General features: G+C 42.6%; 1 protein-coding gene across 2 annotated transcripts; it reads right to left on the reverse strand.

Annotated features, from left to right (window-relative positions):
• Positions 1-2,335: 2,335 nt before the first annotated feature.
• On the reverse strand, positions 2,336-24,489 carry RTCB (RNA 2',3'-cyclic phosphate and 5'-OH ligase). Of its 2 annotated transcripts, none has more exons than XM_015068838.3 (12): positions 24,296-24,489; positions 20,964-21,042; positions 19,741-19,808; positions 18,336-18,435; positions 15,155-15,311; positions 13,956-14,112; positions 12,799-12,958; positions 11,499-11,674; positions 10,821-11,009; positions 9,794-9,904; positions 7,869-7,988; positions 2,336-3,449 (listed from the first exon to the last, which is right to left on the reverse strand). In XM_015068838.3, exons 1-12 carry the CDS (start codon positions 24,386-24,388, stop codon positions 3,342-3,344), a joined length of 1,518 nt encoding a protein of 505 aa, XP_014924324.2. In that variant the 5' UTR covers positions 24,389-24,489; the 3' UTR covers positions 2,336-3,341. The 2 variants fall into 2 exon arrangements, with proteins under 2 accessions (XP_014924324.2, XP_053082680.1); XM_053226705.1 differs by lacking the exon at positions 24,296-24,489 and adding an exon at positions 23,990-24,050.
• Between the last annotated feature and the right edge of the window lie 725 nt (positions 24,490-25,214).

Here is a 25,214-nt window from a genome sequence, read left to right on the forward strand (position 1 = left end):
AGGCAAAAGGAGAGGCCTGTTTCACACATTCATCCAGCAGAATAAAGCCTTTATAATTCATCACAGAATCCTTAAGGGTGGTCAGAATCTCTGACCTGCCTCAGCAAGGCCGAGCAATCCCATTTAAGAGATGTTTGTGAGTACTCCACATTAAAAGTTCCAGACTGGACTTGGCTGGTTCCAGTATTAAATAGGAAAAGCAGCACAAAATGGTTCCAGGAGCTAGTGTGACGTCAGGAAAACAGCATACACATGATAGTCACAAGACCTTGTTCTCTATGCCTCTGTCATTAGTTGGGTGCCCTTGGGCTAGCTGCTAGACCTTTCTGAGGCCGTATTCTAATTTGTTATTAGGGGATAATACCTACATTGCCAACCTCATTAAACTCCAGTGAATGGCTCACATAATCATCCTTTCTTTCCTCAGTAAGAACTAAAACTTTATATAAAAGCATTGGGTTAACTACAGAGCAGGAATGGTGATTTTTAACCTGTTAAGTACCTACTTTATGCTTGGCACTTGGCTTATGCACTGCGTCTCTGTGAGGTACAACTGAAATCACCACTCACTTCTCTGGACATGACCCTCTCCCATAACATTCTCCTCTCCTTGGATCACTGGTGTTTCACATAGCAGATACCAGTTTTAGAACAACAGCTTTTAAAGATCCAGATCTATTAAAACCACTTGGCAGTATTCCCGACGTGCCTGATTGGTGATTAACAGCATCTTCATAATCAGCAAATCCAGATGGCCACGGATCATGTTCTCTGGATCTAAAAATCCCACATAGTCGAGCACTGGAGCAGATGCAAAAAGAATGATGGAAGTTAAGACGTAAGTACAGATGTGTGAGTTGTGTGCTGGAATTATAGGCACAGGGAGCGGCATGTGTCTCAGCAACACAGGTGAGGTCGGCGAGGAGCTTTCAGAAATAGGAGAGAGGAAAACTTTATCATGAACATGGGGAAAAAATACGCAGTCTCAAGCAGGAAAAACAGGAAAAGCTAAAAGAAACAAAAACCACTGTGCTTCGGTGGTTTTTGAAGGTTATATGAAGTATAATTTGGAGATCAAAGTGGGATTTGCAAGATGAATTCAGTATTTAAACCTTCGTCTCTTTGCTGCCCCAGGAAAGTTGTAACATTAGAAAATTACGATTGTTCCTATTTTGCTAACATCCATGGTTTTCCCAACCGTATACTGACGACAGGGATGTACCAATATACATCACAACCAATGTGAGGTTTTGAGAATATTAGTTATAAACAGACTGACTTCAGAGGTCCTCAGTGAGGGACCAAGATGTGCAGTGCTAATGACTCCTCTCCATGCCTGAAGGAGCCACACGGTGCCTTATCAAAGGGTGTTCTGGCTGTGCATGAGCACGGGACGGGCCTAGGGTATTTTTACCCAGGGCGAAACAGCTGGTAATGTCCGCTTCATTTTAACATTTATTTTTAAGTGGCTTTCTGCCTCAAATGGGAAAGTAACATCTTTAGAACAAGGAAAACGGTATCGGGGTCTTTCTTTCTGAACTCAAAATGTTAACCATTACCCCCTATGGTCATTAACAGGGCTAAGCTCACTGCAAATGCGGCGGACAAGAAAAGCTTATGCAGCAGAAATGCCATCGCACAAGGGATTCTCTGTACTTCTCCTACCTGTTCCCCCTCTTGCTTCTCTGAAGAGTAACTTTCAAAGCATCTAATAAAACTCAACATACGTACTTAAGATGATGCACAGCATTTCTTGCAATGACATCAGTTTTGGGAGGTGATCTTGCTTTGAATTAGTTTCAACTGACATGTCACCAAGCAAGGCCTGGTTAGAGGGAGGGAGTCTACACTCCAACACTGTCTCACCTCTAGAGTCTAGCGCCTGCCGGAAGCCTGTTCCTCATGTTGAAGTGCCCTCCAGTGCTCACCAGTAACCTGCATCCTTGTCATCTATGCACAACAGTGGCTAGGCCAGACTGAAGGCGTTAGCAACCTAGAATTACTGTGTTAAGATTCCTAACTGCTTTATTTTCAAACTCTACCATCAAAATATTTAGATTACTGAGTGCTCAGAGTAAAGACATGCCGTGCTATTTCAGAACATCCATTTTTCAGAGGATGTCTACCTTCTCCAGCCTTCCAAATGGCAGCATGTACAAGACACTCTAGTGAGGGTTTTTTATTACAAGTTGAAGGATAAGTTTTAGGATACGATATTTTGGAGTGAGTTGCTGAAAGTAACCTGTGAGAAAAATGAGGGAACAGCAACGCTAACCCAAGTGAATCAAGCAAAAATACTACTTGTCCTAGGCTATAAACTACTAAGCACAAAATATAAACAACATATTGTAACTTTATTAGATTTTTCTATTTTACTGGCTGTTTGGACTCAACAAAGAAAGGCCTTAGTAACCTGTAACCTTAACACCTCAGGTGTCACAGTACAGAACACAAAATCTGATTGGGTGGCACAAGACCAGTCAACCTGTCACACGGCACCCACTGACATCGCAGCTGTGGTCATGTCATGTTTTTATAATAATTCAATCACAAACGTAAGACATTCGGTATTATGTGAGGGCTCTCTGCTGCTGCTGTGCAAGGCATCACCCAACAACAGTCTACTAGACAGGCCTAATTAATGACAGATACCAGCAGGTGCCACTGTGCAGGGAAGTCAAAACTCTGCCTCATATTTAGAATGAGAAAAGTAGCAAGTCTATGAAAAACTATGTCCTCTTTTGGGCTCCTATTCCTACACCTCCATACACACTCCCTGCTCAATGTGTCCCATTATCCATTCATCTAATATCCAGGTAGGACTCCGTGGGTACTTTCCAAGTGAGAGCGGTGTTCGGGGTTTTGCTGGGTTCAGGGGAAGGGGGCAGATGTGTGGATAAATGGACAAACTGACAACAGGAGGAGGGCAAGGAAAACATTTCAAAACTCTTAGTTAATAGGATGCTCTTCACAACACCTCTCAGAATGTAAACAGAACTTGGTGTAAACAGGTTCATTCTGATGAATAAAGACTTACAGGACTGAGTCAGGCAGTATCTTGGCCTATCTGCACCCCTCAACAGATTTTCCTAAAACCTGGGGGACAATCAGGGAGGAAGTATATCCACCCTTTCCAAAGGAGGGCAGTGGGACTCCTCCCAGAAGGTAATGTTACAACACTGGCTCCTGAAAGCAGCAGCCGCTCGCCAGCTACTTTGCAACAGGCAGTTATAGCTGCACAATTTGGAACCCGTCAGGTCTCGAGTCTGGCGTCTGAGGAGCATTTCAGTCCACCTCCATTCCGTGAGAGGCAGTGGCGTTCGGCAGCTTCGGTCAGTGCTCTATCCTTTGATCACGGCAATTGGTCTCAGTTTAATGGCCTTCTTGCTGATCCCAGCATCATGGCAGGTGTTCACCACGTCGGTCACATTCTTGTAGGACTCAGGAGCCTGCAAGGGAGGAGTTAGACATCATCAAAGTCTATTAAAATGGAATCATTGAAAGCATTAAACTTCATGTGGGATTAAGGAAATGCACATTAAAGTAATACTGAGTATTCTTTTGTCTGTCAAATAAGGATTAAAATGATGAACGAGCTCAGTGTTGGTAAGGGTGATGGTAAGATAAACACTTCCATCCTGTTTTGTATTTTTTCTGTAGTTCTCATAATTTCCCCATAGAACATATATTACTTGTATTACTAGGAAAAGCAGTAATTGAATAAACATATACACCAATACCTGACAGAGAAGACACGCACCAAACAATCTTGTTAGTGGTAATTATCTACGGATGGTAGTTACTGGCCATTTTGATTTTCTTTCTTTATATATTTCTGCAGTTGTCAAAATTTCTGGAACGGACATATACTACCTTCACAATAAGGGAGAGTTCTGTTCAATGCATGTGTATTACTGTCAGTGTATGTGTACACATTCATGTGCACACATGTACACACACACTGTTATCTCTGACTTTCCAGCAAAACCACCACCCACCCCTCCCACCTGGTCACTGTCCTGCCACCATGAGAACCAGTTTCCTTACACATGCCCTTTCTTTCTGGTCATGTCAGCACAGACGCTCAGGCCTCCCGCTGACTCCCACAGGGCTCTGCACATAGCCCTTTCTAGCTCATGTCCCATTCCCTGCCAACTTCTAACTTCCCCACCACAGCCTCTGGAACTCCCTCCAGGGAGTCATGTGCAGAATCCTTTCCCTCTTCCCCTCTTCTCTGAACATTCCCTTTACCTTCCCATTCTTGCTGAAACACAGATCTCCCCTAGGGATATTATTTCCACCTCCAACTTTCTGAAGTAGTAGCTGTTTTCCCTCCTAAATGGGGTCCTATCATTAGGCTCAGACTTGTTGTTCTTGATTCTTTCCAGACCATTTGTGCTCCTTCCTCCCTAAGTACTCTCAGCTTTGAGTCTCACAGTCATAACATTTTTCTACCCCTTCTTGATGTAGTTCCCTGCTAGACTCTGAATCACTCCCTAGCATTACCTGAAGATTTCTTGATCCTGGCTCAGTGTCGCTCTCTCCTGCTAATAATTCCAAAGGATTTCAGTATCTAGGAAGAGGATCCTTTCAGTATCTTGGCCTCTTAGTTCCCTGAGTTTTGCTCCTTCAAGTTTATTTTTAGAGAGAGAAAGAGAGAGAGCAAGCGAGCACGCACAAGCAGGGAAGAGGCAGAGAGAGAGGGGGAGAGACAATCCTGCACTGTTAGCACGGAGCCCAACGTGGGGACTCAATCTCAGGAACCGTGAGATCATGACCCGAGCCGAAATCAAGAGTCAGATGCTTAACCAACTGAGCAACCCAGGCGCTCCGAATTTTGCTCCCTCAGTGCTTACCTTGGCCATTCACTCCCACCCAGGGCCATACCCCAGAACTTATCATTACCAGTGATCACAACTCCTCCATAATCTCAATTTCAAGCATGTCATGCTGGTGACGACAGCTAGGTTTCCAGCTCACTCCCCTCCTGTGCTTCATCTCCAACAAGACCTATAATCCTTTTGCAACACCTGTAACAACCTTGCTTCTCTCCCACTGCACCGTACTTGCAAACCTGGTTAAAGTTAGTTCAACATCAATTTCATGCCTGCACCCGCACAGCTGAATGTAGTTGAAAAACGCCCCATCACTGAATTTAGCTCAAGTAGGCGCCTGCTGCTGTCCTGGCAACCACCCAAAACTTCCCCAGGCTGATTACTATTTCTCTTAAATGGTCATCTCCTACCTTCTCCTGCAGCCTTACTCCTAGTTGCTGGTACTACTTTCTATACACTGAAAACAAGAGAAGCAGCCAGAATAGAATCTCCACAAACTCTCACCATATCCTCCCTGACTACCTGCATCCTACCTTCTGTCCTTTCATTAATAATTCATTATCTGAGCTCTTAGCCAAACCAAGCCCAACCACCTGCACATCCGATTCCATCTCCTCTCCTCTACCCAAGGACACTGCTCCAGTAATTCCCCCTGCTTTCCTGCATTATCAATTTCTCTTCTAGAATATTCTCATCAGGGTGCCAGATCCTGTTACTCTTCTGCTCAAAATTCTCCCATGTCTTCCCATCATCTCACTCAGAGTAAGTAGAGCAAAAGTCCTTCTGTAAAGGAAAAGGCAAGGACCCACATGATCTGGTGCCCCTGCCTCTCTGACCTCATCTCCCTCGCGGTGGCCTCCTTGCTATGTCTCGAACACCCAAGCATAACCTCGCCTTAGGGTTTCTGCACATGGCTGTTCTCTGTGCCTGGAAAGCTTGCCCCTAGATCCCCACATATACCCACACGGCCCACCCCCTCACTGCCTTCAGGTCTTCACTCAAGTATCACCCTCTACACCCTACTTAAAACTGCACCCACTTCTGATTTTTCCCTATCCCCATCCCATTTGTACTTTATAGCACTTACTGTCATCCAACACACTACATCTTTTACTGTGTGCTGAGTTTCACAAGAAAGGGATTTGTTGGTTTTGTTCTCTGCAGCACCTAGAGCAGCACCTAACTATAGCAGATGTTTAAGTGTTTCCCGAGTCAATGAAAAAATCATATGCAAAACATGCAACTAAGGAAAATACCAACTGTTAATAGAGGTTATCTCTGGCTGGTGGAATTTTACATGGCTTGTTTTCTTCTTTGCATTTTCCAAAATCTCTTAATTAAACAGATGTTATTCTTAAAATCAGAAAAAATTAATAGTTGTTAAAAAATAAGGCTTTGTAATACTCTGTGACTCAGCCTACTTTTAGGACTTCATTCTAATTATTAAAACAGCTGGAAAAAAGCTTCATGCATGAAAACACACATTACAACTTAATTTATAATAGCAAAATCTGGAAGTCAGTTAAATGTCAAATATGGGCAGAAACTCATGGTACTTAACTGGGAGACTATTTGGCAACCATTAATTAAATTATTTTAATGATTAAATTATTAATTTGATCATTAAAATAATTTAATGATTTGGCAATCATTAATAATTGTTTTATCTTTACAAGCAATACTACAGTAATGTGCTAAATTTAAAAAAGGACTACAAAATGTTTGTAAACTATGATTATAATTAGTTTTAAAAAAAGCATTTAGGGAAAAAAATGGCAGTCAGCATCCTAAAAAAGGAGGTAACAGTTGTGTTAGGGCACTGAGTTTCTGGATGACTACCTTTCTTTTAAACTTCAAAAAAAAAAAGTTATGGGGCGCCTGTGTGGCTCAGTCAGTTGAGCGTCTGACTTCAGCTCAGGTCATGATCTCGCAGTTTGTGAGTTCGAGCCCCATGTTGGGCTCTGTACTGACAGCTCAGAGCCTGGAGCCTGCTTCAGATTCTGTGTCTCCCCCTTTCTCTGCCCCTCCCATGTTCATGCTCTGTCTCTCAATAATAAATAAAAAAAGTTGGGGCGCCTGGGTGGCTCAGTTGGTTGAGCGTCCGGCCTTGGCTCAGATCATGATCTCACAGTCTGTGAGTTCAAGCCCTGCGTCGGGCTCTGTGCTGACAGCTCAGGGCCTGGAGCCTGCTTTGGATTCTGTGTCTCCCTCTCTCTCTGCCCCTCCCCTGCTCATGCTTTGTCTCTCTCTGTCTCAAAAATAAATAAGAACATTAAAAAAATAAAAAATAAATAAAATTAAAAAATGTAAATGTTTACAAAAAAGTTATGTTGTTTCTATTTCCAATATGTACATATCTGTACATAACATACATATAATTTAAACAAAATCTTGGCTCCCTTTTGAATCAAAACTATTTCCCTAAACATCTTACCCTTCCCTTTTCAAATGTGCTTTCAAATTTATTTTATTTATGTATCGTATGTATTTAGAGAGTGTGCACAAACATGGGAAGGGGGGAGGGAGGGAGAGAGACGGGGGGGGGGGGAGAGAGAGAGAGGAGAGAGAGGGGAGAGGGAGAGGGAGAGGGAGAGGGAGAGGGAGAGGGAGAGGGAGAGGGAGAGGGAGAGGGAGAGGGAGAGAGAACATTTTAAACAGGTGCCATGCCCAGCGTGGAGCCCAATGTGGGGCTTGATCTCATGACTGTGAGATCATGACCTGAGCCAAAGTCAAGAGTTGGATGCTTAACCGACTGAGCCACACAGGTGCCCAGCTTTCAAATTTAAGTATACAGCTGTGCAAAAGAAAAGTTAAAATGAGTCAGCTCAAACAATTTTTAAAGTTTAATATGTAGAAAGGTAAGAATCATTCTTATGTATTTGGCTTATAATTAATCTCCACACAAAAGACAAAGATACACTTTAACTGAGGTTATTTAAAAACAAACGTAATACAGCAATACTAAAAGTTGTTCTGTGTAGTGGCATAAATCAGAGACAGTTTTATGCTGAATATTTATCAAAATTCACTTACCTCTTCCATAACCAGTTTGGGCGAGGCAACGCGGATTGCGATTCCCATATCTGCCAGTTTGTCCAAGACATCCTGGAAATCTAAATTACGTCGAGATTTTGCTCGGGATAATGCACGGCCCTGGATTGGGGACAGAATAAACTTCACTTTATAAATTCTGAGCTACAATTTATGTTCAATTCCAGCAATTATTTAAGCCCTTGGGATTATATGCCTTTTCCTTGACTTCTTTTTAAATAAAAAAAAAAAAAAAAAGTAAAAAAACAATCTTTTTCTGTATTCTCAACCTTATTAGGTATCTTTCGTTACAAGTCTCATCATATCCTTCTGGAAAACAAATTTCCACCTATACAAAACATTCAGTATTTAAAGATTCAGTTTTGTGTTTCTAACTACTATTATCAATTCAATATAAATACATTGATTTTAATATAAACAGTATGTCTATTATCACAAAAACTTCATGCTTTGTGATTTAAAACAGTTTCTCAACGTCAGCACTACTAACATTTTATTAAATGTTTATTTGTTTTTGAGAAAGAGACTGAACATGAGCAGGGGGAGGGGCAGAGAGACAGGGAGGCACAGAATCCGAAGCAGGCTCCATCTAGGCTCTAAGCTGTCAGCACAGAGCCCAAAGCAGGGCTCGAACCATGAGATTATGACCTGAGCTGAAGGTGAATGGTTAACCGATGGAGCCACCGAGGCGCCCCAACACTACTGACATTTTGGACCAGATACTTCTTTGTGTAGAATGTTCAGCAGCAAAGCTACTCTCCCTCACTGTGACAATTAAAAAAGTGCTTCCAGGTGTTGCTAATGTATGGTGTGAGATGTGCTGGTTTTGATCACTGGGTTAAAATTAGGAATTGGGAGGCAGCTGGACATGAGAAAGGATCAGAGAAAAAGGAGGATTTAAATATTATTTGTGGGGGCGCCTGGGTGGCGCAGTCGGTTAAGCGTCCGACTTCAGCCAGGTCACGATCTCGCGGTCCGGGAGTTCGAGCCCCGCGTCGGGCTCTGGGCTGATGGCTCGGAGCCTGGAGCCTGTTTCCGATTCTGTGTCTCCCTCTCTCTCTGCCCCTCCCCTGTTCATGCTCTGTCTCTCTCTGTCCCAAAAATAAAAAATAAAAACGGTGAAAAAAAAAATTAAAAAAAAAAAAATTATTTGTGAAGGTCTGTCCTATAAAAGATACTTTAGTTTCCATTTTCTACTCCATCACGAGCTAAGCATTCTCATGGCTTAGAACAGGGGCTGGCAAACTGGTTTGTGGGCCAAATCTGGTCTACCACCCGTTTTTGTAAATAAAGTTTTATTGGAACACAGCAATTCCCATTTGTTTATGTATTGTCTACAGCTACTTTTTCATTACAATGGCACAAGGGAATAGTTACTACAGAGACCCCATGGCCCAAAAGTCTAAAATACTTACCACCTGATGCTTTACAAAGTTTACCGACACCTGACTTAGAATGAAAGAGGCGATATGGTAAATAGGTGTGTATGCAGTCTATGCCTGGGCTGTGATTTGCAAATCCCCCAAATCTTGAGTGGACCTACCTAGTAAGGAGCAAATTATGCAAATGACTAGGCCCAGTGAATCACTGAGATAACCTTTGATGTAAACCTGCATCAGTTAAAGTTATATCCGTTGTGCTGGTCTGACAATTTCTCAGCCTGGATTTTATAGCCCTGCAGAGATGAGGAACAGTCCCTGGCGCTACAATGACTTCACTAAAGTAGAGACACTAGGTGACTTTAGTCAGTTCATTAGACAGTGTATACTATGGGAATAAATTCAGGTGGAAAACAAGACAGACCCAAACTTCAACTTTGTTAATGCTCAAATACATTTACCTATCGAAATGCAAAAAGACGATTAAATGGAAGAGAGCATTTCTACCTAAGTTTCTGTTTTCCTTACCGCTCCGTGACAAGTTGTTCCGAAGGTCTCAGTCATGCCCTGTTCAGTGCCAGTAAGAACGTAACTACAGGTGCCCATGGTGCCACCAATGAGCACTGGTTGTCCAGTGAGCTGAGGATACACAAATCAAATATAATTTAGAAAAGCATGAGCTTTTTATGCCTGAGATTTACACTTCCTCTCACATTGTAGGACTGTGGGAAAAACCTGGGCCTCTAAATACACTGTTTTCACAACTGTATTATGAAATTATTTTAACTCTTTGATAATCAAGAGAAGTGGAAGGGAGTGAAAATGTGAGGGCCAGGAAGGCAGCAGAAGACACACAATGTAAGAGCAAAGCCAAATCCAAACATTTGGGGAAGTGTTATTAGGAAGAACCATCCCAGGGAACGCACTTGCCCTTTTCAAGCTCTGGTTTTCTCATCTGTACAATGGCAGCAGACTAAGGGCCCTTCTACCTCTATCACAGCCAGACAGCAAGAGAAGAAGAAAAAAATTTTTTTTCTTTTAATTTTAATCTTGCTTTCCAATCATTCAAAGGCCTTGAAAAGATCACCTTTATGGAGTAAAATAATGTCCATGCAGGACGTTTTAGACAGTCCACTGCAAGCAGATGATAGGGGGAGTCACTGCTTCAGAGAAGACTGGAAATCACTGTTCTCATGGATGACAGATTTTCTTTTCACAACTGCTGCCTTTCTCTTTATTATTTTTTTTAAGTTTATTTATTTATTTAGAGAGAGAGAGGGGAGGGAGGGGGGAAGGGAGGGGGGGAGAGAGAGAGAGAGAGAGAGAGAGAGAGAGAGAGAGAGAGAGAGAACCCCAAGCAGGCTCCACACTGTCAGCACAGAGCCTGATGTAGGACTCGATCTCACAAACTGTGAGATTATGACCTGAGCCGAAGTTGGATGCCCAACTGACTGAGCACCCAGGCACCCCAGCCTTTCTGTTTAAATTCACTCATGTTTAGAGCTACCTAAATCATGCCCCCATGGCTTGAAACCACAAATGGCTTAGTACATACTTGGTAATCAACAGCAATAAGGGGATGGTGAGGAGGAAAAGCTCGGGTGGATCCCTTCCTGTGCACCAACAGTGTCCGTTCCTTTCCATCCACCACGTGCTGTTCGACTTTGGCAATATTGTGAGAAACATCATAGATCACATGTAGGTCCAAGTCATCAGGAGTTGTGTTGAAGACCTTGGCAAAAGCCTAAGGGGAAAAGCTTGAGTTAAAAGCAGCCAGAACCAGCTTTTTAGAACTCACCTGATTTCAGCTCATCTGTTTCTGAAGGGAGTGAGGGGTTTAAGAGCTCAAATACAGCAGTATTATTAATCTTCACATAAAAGACAAAAACCATGTTTTACACCACATTGCAGATTCCACTCTGTAAATTCCAATGCTGGTTGAAAAGCTGCTGGGCTACTCTTGATCCCACCCTCAGAACTTCTTCCTCAGCCTTCTAGTCTTCGTGGATGGCACTTCTATCCTCTCTGCTGCTCAAGGCAAACTCTAGGAACAATTCTGGCTCTCTTCTTCCCGCATTCCCCATGCCTGATTCCCTGCTGATTTGGTTTCAGGAGACACCAAGAGCCTGGACATTCCCAATATTTCCAATATTTGTTACATTTTGAAAACCAAATTCTATAAGCTCTGTTTTAAACTTCACCGTGAGTAACAGAAGAGCAACTTCAACTGTACCTGACGGGTTAAGAAGGTCATGGAAGAGCGGTTGACCCAGGCATAGTTCCCAGCAGCTGCCATTCCCTTCAGGTAGTCCTGACCCTCTGGGGAAGCGATCCGAGCACAAGCCAATTGCCGGTCGTTGACTATGATCTTGTCTCTCTTCATGGCTTTTTCCATAGCAACCAGTGCATCTGGACAAGAGAGAAGCAAGTCGGAACCAGCCAGTTTTCCCTTTGTAATTCAGATTGCAGAAAAGCAGGCTATACTCAAGCCCATTCTTTGAAAAGCAAAATGCAACTTTCCCTTTGAAGTGTTTCTAAGTTCATCTTGGTCAAGACATACTTATTAGGCATCTCCTGTCAGAGCTGTGTGACAGAAGCTACGTGGGCTGCGAAGACAACACCTTCCCTCCAGGAACTTTTTAAGGGGAATGAGGTGTGCACTCAAACAGCAACAATATGATCTTAGTTTTTCCTTTCTTGGCATGAGAATGTATGAATAGAAGCAGTAAAGTGCACTTTATTACCATAATGGTTTTTAAAAATAGTCTTTCAATGACTTAACAGAAAAGAGTTGGAGACAGGTTGCTAGAACTGCAGAAAAACCAAATTCATGATGAAGTGCTCAGAATACTCAGTAGAAAGTTCAGTATTACTAGTCAATGCTCCATATATTTGCTAGATTAAAGATTCTAATGGGTCAGTCTGGCCCAAATTATTAAATTCCCATAGGATGAAATGTGCATAGAAGGATGAACTATATAACACGCAACTTAAGGTTAGTTATAATTTCCATGTGTCTACATACCTTTCCACATATTCATAAATCCTTTCACACACACGATCATCAGAGACTTTGCTGCTATTCCCCTGCCTCCTCTTTTGTCCGTGTTGTCTTTTGGCCATGAATGTCCTTTGTGCGTGACTGTCCAAACCGCAATAGTATGTGTTCACGCCACTCCCAAAATCTTTTTCCTACAGACTCTAGATCGACTCTTCTATAGCATTTTATCAACTACTATCTTTTCATTTTAATCAACGTGACATCTCTTTCTTGAGATAATGTGAGGGCAGGTCCTTGCCCATTTCCTCAGTGAATCCACCGTGATACTTAATCTTGCACTATAGGTACGTTAAGACATATTTGTATATGTCATAAATGTATAAACACTTTACATATACTATTTCATTTAATCTTCAACATGACGTGAAATAGTAAAACCTACACAGTATGGTTTGAGAGCTTTCTCTCTTAAATCTCTATTTCCATAAACACATGTTTGAGCACTAAGTCAAAACTCAGGTCCAGAATATACCTGTGGCTACTTGGTGGCCCAAGCCTCTGCTTCCGCTGTGGATCATCACACACACCTGTCCCTTATGGTCAATGCCCATTTTCTTAGCAGCATACTCATTGAAAATCTCATCCACAACCTGGATTTCTGCATAGTGGTTTCCTGCTCCCAGGGTCCCCAACTGCAAAAGTAAGAATGATAAAAATAGCTTCAATTCTGCTTTAAAAAAAAAATCCATTTAAAAAGCAAATAGGTAAAAACAACCAGTAACAAAAAATAATCACAATGTTTTATATAACAAAGACATTTCTGAGCCTTAGAAATGCTTCATGCATTTAAAGCAATACACAGTAAAAAATATGGTACAGTAGTTCTTGGAAGTTTACTGTATCATTATCTGCTTGAGGTATGCACATATAAAAAGCTTCATAAACCAAAACTCAGACCATTAAAGGGCTCATAGGACACTTTAAACATCGTGGAGAGAAAGGTCAAATTTTGGGATGAACTCTGGTGAATGTGGACTCCTACACAAGGTCCAAATTCAAATTTTTTTTGAAACATCAGTGAGTTCACTGACACCTACCACTATCCACCAATGAAAGAATACGTTCCATAACTGGAATTAATAGATGTAGGGACCATGGAATAGAAGTGCTGGAAGGGTCTTTAGAGGGTGTCTAGTTTTAACTATTCCAATTTTCAGATAAGAAAACAGACCCAGAGAAGCAAAAGAGACTTGCCCACAGTCACAGCGAATTAGTGGCAAGCCATCCCAATTAGCTGTAGATTTCAAACATGTGGTATATTCTGATCTCATGAACACCATAAATTGACAACGTATGTCTTCTCACTTTAGGCTCCAGAAAATTCAGCCAAATCTGCAGATTGTCAAAGTATGTTCATACGCAATTTGGGCATACATTTTAAGCCTTGTAATCATATCCCACTTTTCTCACATTCATTTCTAATTCAGCACACTTTGTTTTATTTTATGAACATCTGCGAGATCCTAATACCTTTCCAAAAGAGTAACGACAAAACATAAACAAGTTTGTGTTCTTTTTGATATACTGTAAAAAAAACCCTGGGGATTATATTTGCCACATAGAAGACAACTTTTGCCCTCAACAAAAATATATGGTAAAAATGAGCATGTTGCTCTTCCGAAGTGTTACCTGAGGAAGGCCTCTTTTCTTAGCCCTTGCGGAGACCTTATTGGGATCGGCCTGCAACATCCTTCCGTACTCCTCACAGTGCTCCTTGTCTTCAGCCCAGGCGTAGCCTTCCCTCAGGGACCAGTCCACACCCATCTCCAAGGCCTCCTCCAAGTCTCTGAGCAAGTAATAAGGTCTGGTCATTTCACAGCCAAGGCAGAGCAAAAGCTACGATGACCACATCTCAACAGGGTAGAGGGAAGCAGTCCCATTCACTATCTGTCACCTGCGTACCAGACACTGTGCTGGATGCAAAGTTTATGCTCTCAGCAATTCCAGTATTTTGAGGAAAGCACTTACATGAATAATTGCAACATAAAATGTAAGTGTCGGGGCGCCTGGGTGGCTCAGTTGGTTGAGCATCCCACTTTGGCTCAGGTCATGATCTCACAGTTTGTGAGTTTGAGCCCCGCGTCGGGCTCTGTGCTGACAGCTCAGAGCCTGGGGCCTGCTTCTACTTCTGTGTCTCCCTCTCTCTCTGCCCCTAACCCACCTGCATTCTGTCTCTCTCTCAAAAATAAATAAACATTAAAAAAAAAAATAGTAAGTGCCATACAAGAGATATTATAGTTTTATTATTTTTTAAAATTTTTAAGTTGTTTCTTGTTTGCTTGTTTTGCTTTTTGTTTAGAGAGTGAGAGTGTGTGCCAGCAGGATAGAGAGCTTGGGATTCTCTCTCTCCCTTTCTCTCTCAAGATAAATACACTCTAAAAAAAATTATTTATTTAAGGACGCTCACCCAACATGGGGCTCAAACTCATGACCCTGACTAAGCCAGCCAGGCACCCTTACTGTGATCTCTTTAAACCTCAGTTTCCTTTCGTGTAAATTGGGAATAATACCAGGTTTACTATCTAGATGAAACGACAGGATATACATACACTATAGCACAGCGCCTTCCATGTGGGAAGTGCTCAATAACTGTCAGTTGGTATTATTCTATTATAAATTCTGTACGTCAAAAGCTGTTCTAATGAACATCTGTTGACTAATGTCTCTAATATATGGGCAGGACCTCATGCTTAAAAGAACAATGCATTACCACTTCCTAAAAAGTGACTGAATAATCCCCATCTCCTCAGCATCCTACATTAGATATGAATTCGAGGGTCATTGTGGTTATTTTCTTTCTCACTCTATTTATTGGAAAGTTGTCTTACTTGGCATTCATGGGGATGACACCTTTTGATCCCACCCCAACAGGAATGTGGTCAAACATAGCCTGGGCAAGCTGCTCCTTCACTGGCTGGACATCGCTTTCATCTAAATTGGTTCTGAGCAAGCGGACACCGCAGTTGATGTCAAATCCGACACCACCTATAAAATAGAGAAAAGTTAGTCAAAGATCAGCAAAACCAGGTAGTTGAACAATGTTACCTGTGGTTTCTCACCATTAATACAGGGTGTGAAAGACAGCTATTCTTTCAAAGGTTAACTTAAAACATTTTTTTTTTAGTCTTTATTTTTGAGAGAGGCAGAGTGCGAACAGAGGACCAGAGAGAGAGGGAGACACAGAATCCAAAGCAGGATCCAGGCTCTGAGCGGTCAGCACAGAGCCCGACGCGGGGCTCAAACTCACAAACGCGAGATCATGACCTGAGCTGAAGTCAGACGCTTAATTCACGGAGTCATCCAGGCGCCCCAAGGTTAACTATTTTTTTAAGGAACCCACAAAGTAGGTAAAGTCTGATGGCATCAAGATGTTTAAAATGATGTACATACTACAGGTACTTGGTGGGCCAGGAAAGTGGTAATGAACAATGAGCGTCATCTAGGCTAGAGATTAAAATGGGAATTATGTGCTTCTCTTTTTCTGTGCATCATTCTTGTTGGGGGTTTATGAATTCTATTAGCTTTTTCAAAGGGCCAATATTTGGCCTTGTTCATCCTACTATATATCATTTCATTAATTTTGTTAATTATTGCCATCTTTCTATCTTTTCTGGGTTTGTTGTTCTTTAGCTTTTTGAGATGGATGCTTAGATTACTGATATTTCAGCCTTTCTTCTTTTCTAATTTGTACATTTAGGACCATGTGTTTCTATCTACATTTGGCATTAATAATAACCCAGTTTTTAGACAGTATTTTTTATTAACATTGGTTACAATTATTTTGTAGTTCCCATTACGATCTTTTTTTGAACACATGGGTTATTTATTTATATTTTATTATATATTTTAGAAGTTTATTTATTTTGAGAGAGAGTGGAGGAGGAGCAGAGAGAAAGGGAGAGAACCCTAGGCAGGCTCTGTGCTGTCAGCACGGAGCCCGACGTAGGGCTCGAACTCACGAACTGTGAGATCATGACCTGAGCCAATACCAAGAGTTGGGCGCTTAACTGACTGAGCCGCCCAAGGTCCCCTATTTATTTATATTTTAGAGAGAGAGAGAGAGAGAGAGAGAGAGAGAGAGAGACAGACAATGCATGCCCATGAGGGGTGGGCAAAGGAGAGAATCTTAAACAGGTTCCACACTCAGCTCAGAGCCTGACACCCGGGCTTGATCCCACAACTCTGGGATCACGACCTGAGCCAAAATCAAGAGTCAGACACTCAACCAACTGAGCCAGCCAGGCGCCCCTGACCTGTGGGTTATTTAAACACACATGCTTACTTCGTAAATATATGAGATTTCCCCCTAGTTTTTGTTGTTGTTAATGACTTCTAACTTAATTCCACTGTAATAGGTAATACCTTCGGTACCAGGAGTACTTAAGCCACTTCTGTGGTCCAGGAAAGCTTTAAGGTCTGTAAGAGTAACTATAATAATGCTGGGGCATCTAGGCGGCTCAGTTGGTTAAGCATCCAATTCATGATCTCAGCTCAGGTCTTGATCTCGCGTTCATGAGTTCAAGCCCCATACTGGGCTCCATGCTGGGCATAAAGCCTACCTACTTAAAAAAAATTAATGCTATGGGGCCCCTGGGTGGCTTGGTCAGTTAAGCGTCCGACTCTTGATTTAGGCTCAGGTCATGATCTCATGGTTCGTGAGTTTGAGCCTTTCATCAGGCTCCATGCTGACAGTACGGAGCCTGCTTGGGATCCTCTCTCCCTCTCTCTCTGCCCCTCCCCCACTCACGCTGTCTCTCTCAAAATAAATAAACTTAAAAAAATAATGCTAACATATTATTTACATTTTAAACTTTTCTCTTCTGTGCAGTTTTCCAAAGGCTACGTGACAGATGATGGATAATGAAACACATACTTGTGTGTTACTGTTTTAAACATTTCTCAGTTTTAATTTCTGGTAAGGTAAATACTGATAAAAGCCTTTGAGAACAGCCCTCAATCATTTTTCAGAGGATAAAGGGGTCGAGTCCAAAAAGTTTGAGAACTGTTTGTTGTTAATTTCAATGCTTTAAAATTTGAGACCCAATTATGGCTCAGCAGTGTGGCCAATTTTGTGAACATTCTGTGTGCACTTGGAAAAATGTGTATTCCACAGTTCTTGGATACACTGTGACATGTGTGCACACACACCACACGTACATATTAGAGGTCAAGGCGTCAAGTTTGCTAACTGGATTGTTCAAATCTATATCTTTACTGACTGAAATCTGCCATTACCTCAGGAGAAAAAGAGAGCTAAATGCAGCACTCACGTATCTGCACTTTTTCTCTGGTCTTTGCCTCACAAATTCTTATTGTTTCAAAAGCTTTCCTACGCTTCCAATCAGATGTGTTTTTCTCTCTTATTTTGTTTTAAAAGTTTTATTCAGCCTTTCTTGTTATTCTTGGCAGAGGATTGCTCTGAAACAAGCTTATCCACCATCGCAAAAGGCAGAACTCTCCAGATATAATTTAAACTTTCATTTCTTTTTCAGACTCTGAAAGCAAAGACATTATCTGGTGTGAAATATTTTCAGTGAAAGCACCCCACACCAGAAAAGATATATACAACTAGACATCAATCATAATGATGACGGTGAGGGCGAACACGTCCCAAACACTTCCTACGTACTTGGTACTGTGCTAAGTATCTTACACAGCTTAACTCATTCAATCCTCACGGTGATGCTACGTGGAAGTAACACTGGCTCCAATTTTCCCAAGAGTTACCTGGGACACAAAGAAGACACACATAATTTGCCAGTGAAGTGTTTCAGTTCGTTCTGTAGCCAATGTCTAAAAAGTGCCTGGCACAGAGGAGGAGCCCAAATAATTTTCAATAAATGTATGCTTTACTTGATGTTTTAATAGCTTCTGAGTGCTCACAATTAATTCCCTCAGTAAATGAGAAAACAAGAAAGGATAGAACATGATGAGACTGAGAGATGTCCATACTGTTCCAGAAGGGCTATGCTTCACACCTGATGGCAGACGTGCACAGTGTGACCTTACCTGGGGATACCACTGCTTCGGGGTCATTCATATCGAAGGCTGCCATGTTCCCAATAGCAAACCCATAACCTGAGTGGACATCAGGAAGCCCGATAGATCGCTGAAAGAGAATCAGAAAATGAAATCCAGCTTTCTCAACCTGGCTCTCTGGTTGCCTGACAAGTCATATTAATTCTCAAATAGGTTATAGGCCAAAGTCTTCCCAAATCAAGATTTTGTTTTCAGGAAATCTTCTCTACTGGTGGAAAGAAGTGTAAAGTCTCCTAATCATAAAGCTAGCTATAGCAAAAAAACTCTTTTTAATAAATTCTGACCATTAACTGAGGTAACAGAAAGCAGAAAAGCCTCAATGTAACGTGATATAGGATGGCCACATACTAACTTTAAGGTAGTATTACTTTTTTTTTTTTAAGTTTATTGTGAAAGCGTGCGCAGGAGGGGAGGGGTAGGGGGTGGAAAGAGAATCCCAAGCAGGCTGTGCACCATCAGCACAGAGCCTGATGTAGGGCTTGAACTCATGAAGCGTGAGATCATGACCTGAACTGAAATCAAGAGTTGGACACTCAACTGACTGAGCCACCCGGGTGCCCCTAAGGTAGTGTTACATTTTAAAGATAATCTTTCGACACGGACAAATTGTGGTCATGTCAGGCTAAATGAAGGGAAATAATCTGATTTATACAGATCCTTAGTGCTTAAGCAATCACAGGAAAATATAATCCATCTGATGGTAGGCATACTGTATACTGTCTATATCTGGGGCCTGGAAATGGCCCTGATCCAGGAAGAATGCAGGTCAAACATGGTCAGGACATATGGAGACACCTAGACACTTAAAAAACGCACAAGCCAAGTGCCAGCACAGTAAATGGTATAAAGACCCAAAAAAAAGTCTGTTGTAAGGATTTAATATCTTCTTCTGATGGTAGAGCCTGAATGTCACACTGTGGAGGGGGCCCACTCGGAGCTCCACCGGGCCTCCCTGTTACCGCCACCACCCTCCTTTCCCAGTCATGTCTACAACAGCTACATTGTCCTTTTTTCTGCTCCACAGTCCTAACCCTTAAACTTCCGTCCATTCTTTCTCCAGTCATCCTCTCGAATGGGGCCCGAGTGAAACTTTCAATGTTGGTACACTGATCCAGGAATAATAATGGACTGTGACAAAGAAACAAGAAAACAACACTACTTCAAAGGTTTTTGAATGCTTACAGATTCTAGCAAAAGGGAACCGAAACTGAGATGTTACCCAGACTCAATTACTTAAGTCCCACGGCTATTTCTACGTGTTTGAAAGTCACTGTCTAAATGACACCACTATCAGTTATATGTGGCCAGTCATCCACTCAGCAAGTTTTTAGACGAAGAGAAATATAAATGATTAAAACTCCGAACATGGACTCACATGAACAATCCCAGGCAGGGCTGCCACATTGCCAATTTGTTTCATGGCTGGCAGGAAGCCACCAACACCTGAAGACAAAAATTCAATATTAGAAAAGGAGACACGGTTGATTTTTAGCACTCAGGATATTCATGTTTCTAGCTTGCATGAAATGAAGGGTAGTGGTTAGGACTACCAGAACAACACAACATGAAAGGATGTTTGAGATGAAGGGGGAAGGCAGCACACACGAAGGAAGGTAGTGAGGTCAATCACAGGGATTAGAAACATGGCGTCAGTGTTCTGTGCATACCACGAGAAGGGTACTTGCAAACACTGTACTGGGAAATGTAAAGCAACTATTAAATTTTATGTTGCCCGTGTAAAAAAAATGTATTCTTTCAACAGTTTATATTATTTACCAAAAAAAAAAAAAAAAAATCAACACTGGATTTACTGTAAGAGACAAAGAAGGGCAATGTGGACAAGCTGGGAAAACACTGCATTGAGAGGCAGGGGATAGGGGGCTCTAGGCCCAGCTCTGTCACTTGGTTGCTGTGTCACTGTAGGCAAGTCAGGATGTCCTGGTGGGGAGAGGAGTGGGATTTAGTTTGTCGAGCTGAAAATAAAAGGGTTAAAACTAGGTTCCATTTTTGTATCATCACCATTAGAGCGTTATATTAGAGCTTTATACATTTATCTGTAAACATTACTGCAGTTCTGCAAGATAAATGTAATAAAATTCTCTTTTATAGATGAGATTAGCTGAAGTTCAGTGAGGCTACTCAGTGTGCTTGGTTAAGAATATGGACTTGGGAATCAGATACTCTTGGCTTTGAGTTCTGGCTCTGTTACCAAGAAGCTCTGCAATCCTGGACAAATTGAAACTACTTAATGTCACTGAGCCTTGACTTACGCATGTGTAAAATGGAGATAACATCTTCCTCTTAAAGTGACTCTAAAGAATTACATGAGATCATCTATGTACAGTGCCTGGCACACAGTAAGTGCACAATAAATGATAGCTTTTATTGCCCAAGGTTAGCTGAGAAACCAACCAGGTCCACCCAGCTCCAAATAGTTTCTAGAAAGCCAGGTGGCTAACAATGTGATCACAAATAAGTAACAGGTTTTGGTCTCATTTAAGTCTTGATCATCAGCTATAATACTTTTGTATTTTAAATTATCACTGAGTTACTATTTTCAGACCACAGAGAAGACACGTAAAACTCTAATGTACTTACCACCACCTCGACAGGCATTTCTTAATTCCTCAAACATTAATTTTTCCAGAGCATCATTCACATAGAAAACTCCTTCAACCTGGTACCAAAGAAAAGGAAAAACTATGTCTGAGCACATGCCCAGTGTCTAGGCAATGGATAGAATATAAATACTGTATATACTTACTTTGCTTTATTCTTTATAAAACACTTTCTCATTACCTTAAGCAAGCAGAAAACTTCCAAAGACTACAAGATGTTCCTATCTTTAAATATATTTTAATGCTGCAACGTTCACAAATTATTTTGTTTTTCTCCTACTCTCGAAGCCATATTTTAGAATTCAACAGGTGGGAGCGCCTGGGTGGCTGAGTTGGTTGAATTCCTCTCAGGTCATGATTTCATAGTTCGTGAGGGGCACAGGGTACATGAGTTTGAGCCCTGCATCAGGCTCTCTGCTGTCAGCACAGAGCACGCTTCAGATCCTCCCTCTCTCGCTGCCCCTCTCCTGCTCGCTCTCTCTCAAAAATAAATGTTAAAAAAAAAACTCAACAGGTAAAATATTTTTTGCATGTGTGATAAAGCACAGTCTTCCAACTATGCTCTAAGGTCAAAAGTCCTACTGCTCTTGTGCTTCTAAAAATCAGTGGGTCTTGATAAATAGATGAATAAAAAAAAACCCCAAAAGATTCTAAACATAAAAATGCAGTCATCTGACCTTAGTGTACTTTGCTCGTGCTTAAGACAATAGCACATTACACTTTATTGTGTCCTATGGTGATCTACAGATCTATACTTAGGTAAACAGCAAAAATTTAACATGTAGCTATGCAGCTGTGTGTTTAGTTCTATAATCTATATAGTTTTAATAGGATAAAAAAGCTTGATAATAGAACATAAAAAGGCAATGGGGGACATAATTATGTAACACCAAAGGCCAGAACATTTTTATCAAAGATCAAATATTATGAAGGAGCTGCCCACTAATGGATAATGGATAAAGACTTAACACTTAATCATCTGGACAAATGTCTTTCTTTTATAAGAGGATTTCTCCATGAATAACACTACTAGTTGAAGGAAAATGTCTCCAGTACAGTTTTCTAAGTGCCACATTTATTTTTATACACATATATCTTAATGGCTATTTATTTTTGAGAGACAGAGAGTGTGTGTGTGCATGTGCATAAGCCGGAGAGGGTCAGAGAGATCCCAATCCTCTGCTGTCAGTGCAGAGCCCGATGTAGGGCTCGAACTCATGAACTGTGAGCTCATGACCTGTGATGAAATTAAGAGTCAGACTCTTGGGGCGCCTGGGTGGCTCAGTCGGTTGAGCGTCCGACTTCAGCCAGGTCACGATCTCGCGGTCCGTGAGTTCGAGCCCTGCATCGGGCTCTGGGCTGATGGCTCAGAGCCTGGAGCCTGTTTCAGATTCTGTGTCTCCCTCTCTCTCTGCCCCTCCCCCGTTCATGCTCTGTCTCTCTCTGTCTCAAAAATAAATAAACGGTAAAAAAAAAAAAAAAAGAGTCGGACTCTTAACTGACTGAGCCACCCAGGTGCCCCATAAGGGCCACATTTATTAATTCACCAAACATTTACCGAAGACTCATGCTTCAGGCACTGTACTGGGCCACTAGGGGAGAAACAAAGAATATGAAAGATCCCATTTTTGAGGAATTTCCAGTCCAGGATGCAGCCCAGACTAGAAAATTAAGAGTACCACGAGGCAACTGCCATGACAGGTGCGTCCCATGGGAGAAACTGATGCAGAAGTGGTTCAGCAGCCTAGCGAGCCCGCAGAGGTTTCACGGGTGTTCACTGTTTGAACTAGCGTTCAAAGAACAGGGACATGACCTGAGCTTAGGAGACACTTAGGAGACAAAGGAGGCACAAAGATGACAAAGGTGGGAGGGGGGTGTTTTAGGGAAGAGGAATTTTTAGTGCAGCCCAGGGGTCTTAAGGGAGGAACGGAGATTAAGTAGGATGGGGCAATCTCTGTGAAGTCACTAATCTCAATGAGAATGGGAATACAATTTAGGGTTAGCAGAATCTGTATCTTCTTAGGAGCAGTATATGGAGATTTCAACTCACTTAGGCGGGAAGTGGTGGTGAAGTGTTTGTTGTACAAATAGTTAAACCACAAGTGCCTAGCAAAATGAGACTTGCTCCTGGGCAGAATCAGCAGCCGCGTGTGTATCACAGGTCAAGCCGGAATCACTACCAGACACGGACAGTGTGTTACCATGATCATGCCATGGTTAGTTCCTATTCCTTCTTTCAGGGAACCAGATTCCATCAACAGGAACTGGCTAAATGGAAAACAGCCAAAAAGAATCTTAGGACCGGAGCTTTTTCTCTCCTCTCCGCGTCTAGCTAGGTGCTTTGCTCAATGGAGGACACTCAGGAAGTTTTGATGTTGAGTAAAAGAGTGAAAGGGCTGTCAGGAACTTTTACCAAATCACAAACCTTCAATACACTTACAAGGCACCTTAAGTGATTTCAGAAGCTATTTAATAACATATGCACCAAAACCTTACAAATGCCTTTCTTCCTTCACTTCAATGGAAGATAATAGACACAAATGGCAATGAAGCCCGAGAAATACAGTTGAGCCCGGGCTTTCACACTCCCTGGGACTGGGTCCCCAAGTCTCCGTCGGGAATACATCACTCCGCCAGAGGAAAGCGAAGTAAAATGGGTATGAGTCCTGGCTGGGCTTCTTGCTGGGGGGGGGTGGGGTGGGGTGGGGGTAGAGGAAGCCGTGTCACCACCCGATCCTTAGCGAGGTGATTATTAAAAACAGGCTACCCTGACCTGTGAACTTAAACTGTTGTGAGACACAAAAACGTCTCATTAAAAACCCACACAGAACAGTGAAGGCTAACAACTTGCTTCAGCGTTCTGTAAACGTCACCCAGATGACCATCATGACTCAGGAACGGAGTTCGTGTCCCAGCAACTCCACCCCGGACCGGCTGTGCCACCGGGTAAAAAAAAAAAAACAAAACCCACTAACGTCTCTGAAGCTCGGGAGTGTAACATCTTACGGGGCGTTTTTGAGACTTCTGTGTCAAAGCGCTTCGCAAGCGCCGATTTCGTGTTCACGTACATTTCCCAGACACGATCCGCTCTGCTGGTCCTCGTGGCCTAGGGACCGTTCCGGCCGGGAGGTGGGGCCGGCCGAGGGTGGGGGTGGGGGCGGTCGGAACACTGCCGGGGGGCAGGGGCGGCCCGGGCGCTAGCTAGGGGTAGGGAGAGCGACGGGGAGGCCGGGCCCGGTGGGCAGGGAGGCGCCGCGGGCCCCCAGGCGAGAAGGCCCCGCCACCCCACCGGCTCCTGCTTCTCCGCCTCACCTGCATGTTGGGCACGAAGCCCTTCTTGATTCTCCAGCAGTTTTTATTGATCTTTTCCAAGAACTGCAGCTCATCATTATAGCTGCGACTCATGGCGGCGGCAACGGTGGCGAAAACTCCCGGCTCCGCTTTGAAGAGCTACTGCCGCGCTGTCCCGCAGCCTGAAGTACCACCTTCGCGCAGTCAACGCGCAGGCGCGGCCGGCTCCGCCGCAGGACCGGCGACGGCAAGCGCCGAGGCTCGAAACTCGTGGGAACAATCGCTTTCCTCGAGTAAAATTAGACCGCCCTCTAGTGCTTACCTTTTCGGATATTTACTTGTCCTTCTCTTCCAGGTTTAAAGCTCATCTAAATGCAGCCGTTTTAAGTGAGGTCTAGTCATCCTTCGTTTTGGAAGTGCTTGTCTGGATCGGGCCCACCTGCTGTAGTGAACATCTGCCTGGGGTTTACATTCCCAGCAGAGAGGGGAAGAAGATATCTAGACATGAGAAACATGTCTTGGGGCTCCTGGGTGGCTCAGTTGGTTAAGTGTCCGACTTCAGCTCAAGTCATGATCTCACGGTTCGTGAGTTTGAGCCCCGCGTCGGGCTCTGTGCTGACAGCTCAGAGCCTGGAGCCTGCTTCAGATTCTGTGTCTCCCCCTCTCTCTGCTCCTCCCTGCTCACACTCTGTCTCTCTCTCTCTCACATAAATAAATGAACATTTAAAAAAATTAAAAAAAAAAAAAAGAAACATGTTTCTCTATATCTAGAGACTTGTAATGTTTCAATGAATTTATGGATGCAAATGAAGTAACTTTTCTGTCGGAAACGCACATTCCAAAGAAAGAAAGTGACAGTTTATCATTTATTCCACCAAACACTGATGAGGGTGGTAACTGTGGCCGATGTGCACGACAAAGATGAGTACATCCAAGCCCC

Source organism: Acinonyx jubatus, chromosome B4 (assembly GCF_027475565.1).
Source record: "Acinonyx jubatus isolate Ajub_Pintada_27869175 chromosome B4, VMU_Ajub_asm_v1.0, whole genome shotgun sequence".
Taxonomy (NCBI): Eukaryota; Metazoa; Chordata; class Mammalia; order Carnivora; family Felidae; genus Acinonyx; species Acinonyx jubatus.